The sequence below is a fragment of the Python bivittatus genome, unplaced genomic scaffold, assembly GCF_059951505.1.
Source record: "Python bivittatus isolate LINGU-HERP-01145 unplaced genomic scaffold, Pbiv_v1 ctg000610_np1212, whole genome shotgun sequence".
Taxonomy (NCBI): domain Eukaryota; kingdom Metazoa; phylum Chordata; class Lepidosauria; order Squamata; family Pythonidae; genus Python; species Python bivittatus.
The window spans coordinates 4570061-4582102 of record NW_028277088.1 but is presented as its reverse complement, the minus strand read 5'-3'; the positions used below and the strand labels follow the sequence as shown (position 1 = coordinate 4582102).

At 43.8% G+C, this 12042-nt stretch overlaps 1 protein-coding gene across 2 annotated transcripts in view; it reads left to right on the top strand.

The window, feature by feature from the left end:
- PLCD1 (phospholipase C delta 1) overlaps positions 1 to 12042 on the top strand; it is a 59019-nt gene that overhangs the window by 10845 nt on the left and 36132 nt on the right. Inside the window, exon 1 of one of the 2 annotated variants that reach the window (XM_007437901.3) lies at positions 3946 to 4214. The exons of the other annotated variant lie outside the window; for it this stretch is intronic. Within the exon in view, the coding sequence (XP_007437963.1) occupies positions 4115 to 4214 (100 nt within the window). The 5' untranslated portion in view covers positions 3946 to 4114. Of the gene's footprint in view, positions 1 to 3945; positions 4215 to 12042 lie in introns of those variants that run through there. 2 annotated transcript variants of the gene reach the window in all.

Here is a 12042-nt window from a genome sequence, read left to right as displayed (position 1 = left end):
TCAAAATCCCAGTATATCTGGAGGGCTGACATTGGTAGAGCTAAGACGACTTAAGCCCATCTCACTTCTAGGCTAGGAATGAGACAAAGGCGATGACAGTTGGTTCCAGTGTGTTTTGTGCTATCGTTAGGGGCCCTAAATCAGAATTTCAGGCGGCAAGAAACCTCCCCAACCGCTACACACCATGTTGAGCTGGAATAATTCTCCTTCCTGTCCAAAGAGTACTTCGCCCCTGAAAGAATCAATTGATTGATCTGCAGTGGATTGGACTGTTGTACCTAATTGTGGAAAAATCAATCCCACCGATATGCCTTCACAAGTACCTCTTTGGACAGCAAAAATCAATCAATCAATCAATCAATCAATCAATCAATCAGGAACACTTGGTAGCATCGTATCCAATTAAGAAATTTTATTTCAAATAATATTTAAGCTTTATTTCAGTTTGTTAGTTGGAATTTTTGGCTACCAGAGAGTAACACGCCTGCCTCTCCTCCTACAGTCTCTAGTCAGCCTTAACTAACACCTTCAGATTTAAATCTTTGGCTGAGTTCACACAACGTGCTAAACATACATGGTTGGAGGTAGCTTGCAAACCCAGTGGCTGGATTCATACAGCATGGGGAGCCAAAAATCATGACAGGCTTGGATTCACCCAACCGTAAGCCTTAGTGCAGGATGTGACCCCCTGTGTTTTAAAAAAAGAGGACTTGTTTGACAAGGCAGCACAGATGAACTTCTTTCTAAAATGCAAAACTACGTCCCTCCTGGATGAGTCACCGCTATTGCCAGGCCATTGATTTTACAGAACTTACTCATCCGAGAAAAGTTCCTCAAGGATGTAGGCTAAGATGAGTCAGGATGACAGGATGAGAAGCCAGGTAGCATTTTCATCAATGCATCATGTGACAATCATTCAACATGGATTAACATAGGATAGAATGCTGAAACAAGTGATGGTCGATCACGTCATCTGCCCGTGCGTAACCCAATGAAGACCGAATCATGGACCAACAATGAGTTGATCTTACCTTCCCTACATTGAGGGCCCTCCAGGAGAATCAGGATCACAATTCCTAGAATTTCGGAGCACACCATCGCTCTGGGCTGGGCTGCTTAGGAATGCTGGGAGTTGAAGTTGGAGTACAATTGGGGAAGGGCTCTGTTGTGCAAAATTTGCAATGCAGAACTTACAATGGTTTTAAAGTCTACAGCAGTGTTTATCAACCTTGGCCACTTTAAGACGTGTGGACTTCAACTCTTCAAATGGTTGGCTGGGGAATTCTGGGAGTTGAAGTCCACACGTCTTAAAGTGGCCAAGGTTGAGAAACACTGGTCTACGGTGACAACAAGAGGAAATGGGGTGATGTGTTGTTGCTTTATGAGTTCATGTTGATGGTTCTCTGGTGCAGAATGGATTGACTGAATATGTTGGGGTTTGGGGTGTGTGTCAAAGAAGGTAATGGCATATTTCTCCTCCCCTCCCCATTTTTAAAAATTTAAACCATGTCTCCACTCAGTACCAATGTCTTTGAACCTTTACGATCTTGTAAAAACGGGATTAAGGGAGTGGGGTGGGGCATTCCTAAGGGACAGACATGACTTAGTGGAATTGAGCAGATACGATGGCACGAGTGAAAAGTACATTTGAACATAAGTGTCTGTTAGCCCTGCGAGGTAGTCCGTTCAAAGAGCACAACCGCGAATACTAGCTCTGTCTTTATTGTAAGGTTATATTAACAGAATCTTGCAAGTCTGGAAGTATTTCTCCCCTCCTTTCCCTTTACTCCCTGGAAAACTAGGGAGGGTCTCTTCTGAAATGCTTCCCGTGCCCCTTTTCCTTCTATGGGCTGAGATACCTTTTACATGCCAGTTGTCCAGTCTGCGGCCCTCCCTCCTGTCTCCCAAGATCATTCCCACAGACCATCACCTTGTCTGACACAGATTGCCCTAATTTATGCCGTTTGTGAATGATGTCACGATGCATATGATGTTATCTACCCCCCTTTGCACTCCCCCCCCCCATGGATGCCCGCAGCTCTGAATCCACTGACGGATTCCTGCCTGATTTGTATTCAGCCTGCCCGCTTCTGGATCTATTCCCACCCATCTTATGATGTCTAGCACTTTGCAAAAGGAGTGAAGGTTCATTGACTCGGAAAATGGGGGGGGGGAGGTATTGCTTGCACACTCTGGTGCTGCCTAAGGCATGGAAGAGCCCGCCTGTTGTGCCCTCAGCACTTCCCAGTTCACGTTTAGAAGCCCAAGTCAGGCTGTTCACCCTGGTTTTGCTCAGGATTTGCTTGGTTAAGATGCTGATGTTCCAAGGTGAAACGTGGAAATGGGAGGAATTGAAAGAAACACAGAAAAGGTTCTCAGTGCTTTGGGAATGAGTTGCAAATCAGCCGGCTTGCAACATGGCAGTGCTGTTGATCCCTTAATTGCTTAACCAGGCCGTTGTTCTTGCCGTGGTCCTTCCCATCAATTTTGACTCCTGGTGACGACACAGACAGTCTACGCAGTTTTCTTGGCAACATTTTTGGAAATGGTTTGCCCAAACCTTCTTCTGGAATGTTTTTTGACTTCCCCGTCCAGGGTTGAGAAAGAGAGAAGGATTGGTCGAAAGTCACCTGGTTCGATTTCATGCCCAAGGCAGGACTAGAACTCGCAGTCTCCCGGCTTCAAATCCAGAACCTTGAACCGCCACGTCACCCAGGTTCTCTGCTTAACCACAGGGGCAACGAAATAACCCCACCCCAATATTATGCTATTGAAATGAATTACAACTGGAGTAACAGTTGTGCAGGGCTTTAAACTCAGTTCTGGTTCTCCAAACCAATAAGAAGCTACGATAGATTTTCTTTTGCACTGGATTCCTGTGGGGTTAAAGGCAGAGAGGAACGTGGCCCCTTAACCCAGATGTAGGGCCCCCACATCCCCACCCACTGAATTCCAGTGTCCCAGCTGCTGAAAATCCGTGGGGCGGCTTCCTGCCATTTTGGGGTGGGAAGCCCACAAAAACAGGTGGGGAAATTCTGCTGTTGGCTTAGCAGAGTGAAAAATGCAAAGAAGGAACAAACCTGGCCACAATGGGGAAAATCCTGACCCCATTCAAGTGGGTAGGATAAGCCTAACCTCCCGTGCAGCCCTCAGTGTTAAATATGAGGTCTCCCCCAGCCTCCCAAATTTGCAATCAGTGATTTAGGGGTAGAGTTGAGGAGGGGGAATAGCAAAAGTAGATTTTGTAAAGTTGTAGTGGAGATCTGTAGCTCTAGAGCGGTGTTTCTCAACCTTGACCACGTGAAGATGGGTGGACTTCAACTCCCAGAATCCCCCAGCCAGCAAGGCTGGCTGGGGAATTCTGGGAGTTGAAGTCCACCCATCTTAAAGTTGCCAAGGTTGAGAAACACTGCTCTAGAGCTACAGATCCGTGTCCCTGTTGACCACAGAATTCACCAACTAATTGGCCCTTATGTTGAGGTTCTTGTTCTCAACCACCATTTCTCTCCCTCACCCTTCTGGTTATATGTTGCGTTTTATTGCTATTGCGATAGCCACATTAAGTTCCCATTCTGTTCTGTCACCCTTTCCTAGCGGTGCCTGCCTGACAAGGTTGTGGTGAGAAAAATGGGAGGAAGGGAGCTATATTGCTGGGGGACAACAATTAAGAGAAAGTCTCCCGTAACGCCTTCTGTTCTCCAGAAGAGAAGGAAAATAAAAGCAGTCAATCAGTGTCATCACGCCTGAGCTCCTGGGAGAAAATAGCCAGTCTTACAGAGACCTAAAAGCCATCCTGCCACTTCTGTTTCCCTGTTGTGTCACATGGAAGTCAATCCAGTTTTAATTGCTTTGAACTTCGGCCATCCCTTGACTGCGCAACTCATTTGCATCAGAGCCCCAGCCTCGCAGGCGAGCCTCTTTCACCTCCTCCTCCTCCCTCCTCCTCCGCCACTCCTCTACTGTTGTGTTCTCGTTTCAGTTGCTCTTCTTTGCCAGCTGCTTTTTCGTCCATCTCTCCCACAAAAAAGGATTTGGCGGCTTCCCGGCTCCTTCCGGAAGCCCTCGAGGGTGTTCCTGATGTGCATCGGAATTCAGGTGCCTCTCCTGGAGCGCAATGCAGTGCTTCAGAAAACAGCCCAAACTCAGCAAATCCCAGGAAAATCTGCTAGTGGAAGAAAGCCGGAAAGTGGCCGCTTTGAACGGGCAAAGGCTGGGTAAGGACGCTTGGCAACCGCAGCAGATCCAGGGCGGTGGCTGGCTTTTGGGTCTCAGGTTCACCTTTAAGCAAACAACCTCAAAGTTAGATTTAATCTTGCAGATTCTTTTCCTCCTTTCCAGCGAGTGATCGTTTCTCGCGTTCTTGTTTTTTGGGGCCCAATCCTCTGGGGAGGGAATTGTCGTGGTTGTGGCTGTGGTTGTTGTTGAACAGAAATACCAAAGAGGAGCCCTCGGCTATCTGAATGGAAATGCTGTGATAAATTCCCGGCAAGATGTTTGACTTCCTGCAACACGCAGTGGCTGTTGTGATTAGGGCTGGGTTGGCCGGGCAGGGAAGAATTGTCCTGGGAAACTTCTGACATGGCCTGAAAAAGAAGCAGGAAATCTCAGTTTCCTTCTTTTTTTTCTGGGGTGGGGGGATGGAGGGGGTTGCCCAGGGTTGCAGCGAGACGGGGATCTCGTTGCTTTGCCCGGTTGTGTTTGCGTCTTCTGGTTGTATTAGCATGTTGTGTAGAAAAATAAAGGCAAAGAGGGTTTTCCCGTGCTGCAGATCTTGCAAGCTTTGCTGCAAAATTCTCCGCATAATCTTAGTTTATAAGAAGCCATGTTGGCTAAGGGAGGAGATGAAAGTAAAAATGTCTTGAAGCTGAGCTGGTGACTTCATGGACAATTTTCTTGGCAACTGTGTGGACGTGGATTGCTGTTATCTATTTCTGGAATAAGTATGTGTATTTACTTCCAGTCTACCCCGTGCCCTTGGGATTTCTGAGTGGTCTCCCTTCCAAATACTAATCAGGTCTGATTCTACTTAGCTTCTGGTGATCAGACAATATTGACTAAGTATTAAATTACAGAACTTCCACAAGCATTTTGGGGCTCTGACTTTTTGTTAGGTGTTTTGCTTTTTTAAGAGAGAAAAATGGTGGGATTTTTCGGCTTCATTTGGGAGAGAACTTTTGAATATATTTAAGGAACTTATTACATTGTTCAACTGGAGTGCCGGGAAGGGCGGCAACTTTTCTTAAGTGGTTGAAAGAAAACTTTTCAACCAGGGGCTCTCAAATAAAGCTCCCATTAACCTCAGATGCAAGGGCCAATGGTTGGGGATAATGGGAACTGTAGTCTAGCAATCTGGAGAGCAAGATGTCAATGCTGTTGGCTGAATGGAAAGTTAAAATAAACTCAGTTGTTGCCAAGTAAACAGGACTAATTCTTGTTTCTTAGTTGTCCTGAAAAGGATCAGAAATATGCTTGGGTAGAACAATGTTTGTCTGGCACTTAGTATCCTGATCCATCCTAGGTTAGGGCCATATTTCTGTGTACACAGCACATTCAGCCAAGGTTTGCTTAATTGTGGTTTACTGAATAAACCATAATTGGCTGGAGTCACCCAGCTGCTATAAACCATGGTTTATACATCCAAAAGACTGGTATGGTGAATGCCAGCCTGGGTTCTGCCTAGCTGCAAAGCTACCTTACAGAATCAGCTTCCTCTGGATCAGGGTTTCTCAACCTTGGCAACTTTAAGATGTGTGGACTTCAACATGCAGAATTCCCCAACCAGCATGGGTGGACACAGTTTCTCGGGCCTGCTTCTAGTATTTCTGCAGCAACGATATGATGATTGTGGTTTCTTGCATCTGGTTTTAATTGCTGCAGCCTGGTTACTGTGGACTTGCTGGTTGCTTACAGAAGTCCACTGTAACCACCACTTTGCAAATAGAGATGTAGTTAATGCGGGGCAACATCTGGAGGCATCTGGAGGAGGACCACGTGACAACTCACATGGTAATGATGTCATCATGCAAATGCTACAGACTGTCCCCTTGCATCGAACATTGCAACACAAGTACCTAAATGTGGCATTTGCGTGAAGACATCATTGTGAACTTGTAGGCGTGTTGATGGCATTGTGTTTTGCTACGGATGTTGCTGCAACGTAGGGAACTCGCTTGCCCCGGGCACGCTGAGTGGTTGCCTACTCTTAGGCCTTTACCATGTAGGTGGATCCAATGTTGACTTGATGTCTCTTTTAAAGACAGCTTCTCTAGATCCCACTGATCTCCGGTTCTCTACTGCTTGCAGATCTTCAGTTTTCTGAGCCAAAAGTTTGTGTGCATGATGGTAAAGCTTTTCCAGATGAAAGTGACTTGAGTTACCTTGGGTGCATTACAGTCTGGCTTTTGGTCTGCTTTGAGGATTGGAACCTGCTCCAGGAAGAACTGACCTCCTTCTGGGTCACCTGATGGAGGAGGTTTCCAAAGATGTGGTCCTACTCCTCTTTGACAGCTCAATTTCAGAAGCAGAAGCTGTGGACAAGGGATGTCCTCAGCCTAGGAATCCAATAGAAGCCACAGTCATGTCATATATTCCACAATGCCATCAAACAAATGACACAAATGATGTAATTTGCGTCAGTTGCATCACGATGCAACTGTCATACAGTTGTCAGCCCTTCGAGGTCAACCAGATCATGTCACTTGCCCTAGGGTGCTCAATATCACGGCAACGATTTAGTTGATTTCTACAAAGATCCATCCGATCTTTCCTTCCAATTGCATCTGCACTATATTAACTGTTTGGAGAAAACATCTGGACATTTGGATGAAGTGTCATCACTGTGCTGATGATGCCCAAGTCTACCTGTCATTGTGAGACATCTTCCTGTCCTGTCAGGTGAGACAGTGGAATGTTTTGAACAGGTGTCTTGGCTGAGTCATTCAAAGTCTTCATCTTCCTGGTTAAATGCCATCAAATTAGGGCTGACACATAGATGAACCTTCTCCAGGATGACCTGTCCCTAAGGTGGCTCTTCAGGCCTTCCAACAATATATCCATCAATGTTGTAATTGAATCCGTCCAACTTACCGCTGGTCGTCTTCTTCTTCCCTTTCCTTCCACCTTTCCCAGCATTATGGATTTTTCAAGGAACCTGGGTCTTTGCATTGACTGATTGATTATGTTCTATCAAGTCAGTTTCAACTCTTTGTGACCGCATAGATGGACCTTTTCCAGGATGATCTGTCCCCTACCTGGTCCTTGAGATCTTCCAATGGTGTATCCATCACCACTGTAAATGTGTCCATCTACATTGCTGCTGGTCGTCCTCTTCTTCTCTTTTCTTCCACCTTTCCCAGCATCACAGCCTTTTCTAGAGAGCTGGGTCTTCACATAATGCGTCCAAAGTAGGAGTACTTGAGCCTGGTTTTTTGTGCCTTGAGTGAGAACTCTGGGTTGATTTGTTCAATGATCCATTGGTTTCTTTTCTTGGCTGTTCCTGGTCTTCTCCAACACCAGAGTTTAAAAGCATCAATATTCTTTCTATCCTGCTTCTTTACTGAACACATAATTCTACTACTTAAAAACAAAGATAACATCGTCTAGCAACCAATACTTGGGTTGCAATCATCCATCACGTTTATCCAAGCCAGGGCTGAACTTCATCCCCAGGCAATTCTTGGTCTGCTTGATTAATTTATGGTTCAGCATATGGGGCAATATGTTCAGGGAATGTTGCCATAAATGTCCAGTGGTGAACTTTCAGCTTCAGTTTGCTTGTGGAGTTCTTCCTTGTTATTGAACCTTCCTTGATATCAAAACTTACCTTTTCTGCCTTCTGAATTGCCATCCTGGCACGATAGTCATTTTTGGACCCCAGAAGGAGGGGTGTCTGCAGGGTATGGTCAAAAAACTCAACACGGCAGCCGTGACGGTGCAGTCAACGCTCTGGCTGCTTCTGATCAATGTCACACCACACATAAAAAAATGGGCAAAACTTTGGTCGCACTGTCACACCCACCATCTTTCTGTTTTTGACCACATCCTATGGACATCTCTGCCCAGAAGCCTTAACATTCGTAACATCCTCAATATCCCAAACAGGTCCTCTGTTCAGGAAGATTGGGGAGCAATTCCCCACATGATAAAGAAAAGCAGATATTAAGCATCTTTGGGGGACCTACCTTGGGGTAACTGGTCCTGATTTGCCAGATAAATTATTTGCAAGCATGCTGCATGAGGGTGGAAACAGGAGGTGCTGTTTGTAGATCATCAGAAGTCAGAAAGAAGTGAAAATAGGTACAGGTCAGTCTCCCTGAATAGCTAGATGCAAAGCAAAGAAGCAGTTCCCGTATTTAGTTTTGACCCATTATAGCAGCGTTCCTCAACCTCTGGGACTTTAAGATGTGTGGACTTCAACTCCCAGAATTCTCCAGCCAGCCAAGGCTGGCTGGGGAATTCTGGAATTGAAGTCCACACATCCTAAAGTGGTTGAGGTTGAGAAACACTGCATTGCAGAGAGAGTTATTTAGAAACAAAGAAAGATCACCATGTACAAATGTGGGAAATTCTTGAATGACGCATTTAAAGGGACCTTTTATTCTGACTCACGAGTTGCTGCCTCTTGAACAAGCCTTTGTCACTGTGCTTTTAATGGCCATCCGAAATCTAGCAGTTATGTAACACATATTGCTCCATGGCCGGCTGGCAGTTTTGGGCACATCAAACCTTTGCTCAAACCGAAATGCAGAACTGGGTGTTTGCTGGATGACATTGGAGAATTGGTTTCATCATATCTAACTGTTGGACCTGCTGGCCACTGACGGAAACAGACATTTCAGCAGATCTGAAGGTCCATATATTCCCCTGATTTGCGCTGAAGGAGAGTAACAAGCCCAGATGGTTTGGTTGTTCTTTGCTTGGCCAGCTGACAATCTTAGTTTGTTTATTTCCCTGGACAGTTGGCAACTCTAGAGCCATATTACGAACCTGTAGTAATGGTAATACTAGTCATAGGAGTACAAAGAATTGCACTTAGGGCAGTGTGTTCGATGATGGCTAAATAAAGCCTCCATGTTCAGGAAGACTCCACCCCTGAGTAGCAGGATGCAAAGCAAAGAACTCTGTTGTAACAAGACCATGCCTGTACAATGTTGGCATCCTAAACTGTCAGCCTTGCAAAGGAGTCCAGACAAGAAGCATACTCTTACGAACAAAGTCTGCTTTACTGTAAAGTGACATTAACAGAATCTTGCAAGTCTGAACGTCCGTCTCTCCCCCCTTGCCTTTACAGCCCAAGAAACTAGGGAGGGTCCCTTCGGAGATGTTTTCCACACTGCCATTCCTGCTGAGGGCTCAGCTGCCTCTTATCTGACCATTGCCTAGTCTGCGGCTCTTCCTCCTGCCTCTCACGGTCATTCCCCCATACCGTTACCAAAGCCCCACATTTTTCATGGTGATTTTTTTTCATGAATTGTACATTAGAGGTGATACACAGTCTTAATGACACACAGGCATAAGGTATCCCAGTGGTATGGTTTATCTGAGAAAGCCCGAATTAAATTTTGTAAATGGGGTGTGTGTGTGTGTGTGAACACTGGGGCAAAGTCTGGTTCCCTGTAGCAACTGCAGTGAATCCCTGTTTAAGAATGCCAAGAATGAGGACCTCTTTGAGTCATAGAAATAGGGGGTGGGAGTGGTTCTGCAGGATGTGGTCAAAAAAGTCAAGATGGCACCTGGAAGGGTGACACCCATTAAGAAATGGATGGAGTTTGATGGCTGCCATCTGAATTTTTCAACCACACCCTGCAGACACCCCTGATAGAGATGTAAAATTTTGACAGTGGCTTGACAGTTAGGTTGCAAAAGCATAAATGATTGCAAATTAAGAACATGAGCCTTCCTTACTGCAGTGCTGGGTTTATTTTCCCGACCTGATCTTCTGACTTTTAGTTGTGGGCTGAACATATAAGGAGTAAAATAGATTTAAGTCATCCCTAGCTCTCCCAGTATCAAAGCAGCCGTTCCCCGCTTTCTTCTTCTTTTTTAATAATAATTTTTATTAGAGTTTACAAATACAAAAATAAAAGACTAACACAAGCAAGGAAAATATAAAAAATGAAGAAAAGAAAAAGAGAAGCACGAAGAGGTAGAAAAAAGAATGGAAAAAAAGAGAAAGAAAAAAGAGAATAAAAGATGACTTTTCCCTCCCTCCGGACAAGTATCAGAAATTTCAGTAACTTAGCACCTTCTCTAGTATTTCAGTAAAAAAAAAAGAAAAAAGATCTCTTCTTCTCATATCTTATCCCTTATCAATAATCAAATTATAAAAACTCATCATTTAATCCTAATCAGCAAACATTTATTAAGAGCTACCAAAAATAGTAACATATGTATTTTAACCTTAATCAAAAACATCCGTTTTGTAATTCAATTTATCACTTTCTTTAAGAAGTAAAGCAAATGAAATCTCTCCCCAGTTATAAACAAATCCTTAAAACCTCGTCATTCAGTCCTGGTCAAAAAGAAGTCCAATTAATAGCGGCCAGAAACCACAATCTATATTTTAACCATAGTCAAATAAGTTCACTTTGTAAACCTTCTGTTTATTTTCAAAAGATTAATCTTTAATCCTGTCAAATAATGTCCCACAAGTTGATTTCTTATTATTTACTCTTTGTCTCCTTTCAGGAACAACTTCATTGGTTTAACACACTTTTGTAAATCCAAAATAAGAAGGCTTTCCAAGTCACCCTTCCGATTTATGCATTTATTGCATGTCCCCTTTAATTATTATGACGTCAGCTGGTTTCATTTGTAAATCCATTTTCAAATCCACAGTATCTTTTTCCATTTTGCTTTTATAATCCAGCATTTTTTAAAACTCCAAATCCACATTCAAATCAGCCACAATCTCTGTTTTGTCCAATAAAATCTGTTGTTCTTCTATATCCTCTGTTATAGTATCAGGCAATCTTGTAAGTAATTTCTGAGTACAATGTTCCCAAATAGCCTTAATTTCTTCTATAGTCAAATAATATATTTCCTTTGTATTAATGGGTCTCTTCTCCTTTAATTGTAATCATTTGTTCTCTCTGGTTTCCTCTAGACAACCTTCAAGTCCCCTCTTATCATCTGTTTATTTTCCAGTCAAGAAAACTTTCCCACGGGAGGATTTCTTACAATTAATTTCAAAATCTTCATATATTCTTTCATAATTTTTTAAACACCCCACCAGAAATATTCTTTCAAGTCCATCTAGCACCTTAACTTTCCAAAATCCACATTCTAGTCTCCCTTTTGCTGTTTTCCAAAAAGTAAATCTTTTCTTTTTAATCCTTACACTTACATGGAGCTTCTTTCATCCTAGATAGAAGGGGATTCTCCTGATGTAATAGAATTTGCCCTTCGAAGGTTCTTAACTTCTAAGAAATCAGTAAAAAGCAGCTTCCTGTCTTCAGTCTACCATTGCTGTCCCTGGAAGTCCCCTTTCCCCTCTTTTTTCTGACACCAGATGAGGGCAGAATCCAGGGGTATCAGGTCTTTACCACCCTTTTCCTTGGAGGAAAAGCAGAAGACTTGGAACAGAGGCAAAAGAAGCAAGAAAGACATTGGCAAAGTTATGACAGTCTGTCAGCCCTCCAAGGTAGACCAAGCTAATACTACTTTTATTATAAGGTTACAGTAACAGAATCTTGCAAGTCTGAATGCACTCCCCCCCACCTTCATCTTTGTGACACTAAGGTAGGTCTTGTCTGAGGTGCTTTCCCAGGTTACAGTTCTGCCCCAGACTCAAATTTCTTTTATCTGAGCACTGTTCTGGAGCAGCTCTTCCTCCTGTTTCTCACGGTTATTCCTTCTTCCTTTATGAAGCCAAAGAGAGATCTTGTGCCTCTCTAGAAAAAGAGTAACAGACTTGCAAGACTGATGTCAGCCCTTCAAGGTAGACCAGACTAGAAAACCAAAGTCATGAGTGCTAGTACTTTTATTATAAGTTTACAGTAACCAATTCTTGCAAATCTGAATGCGCTTCCCCCCCCCCCTTCA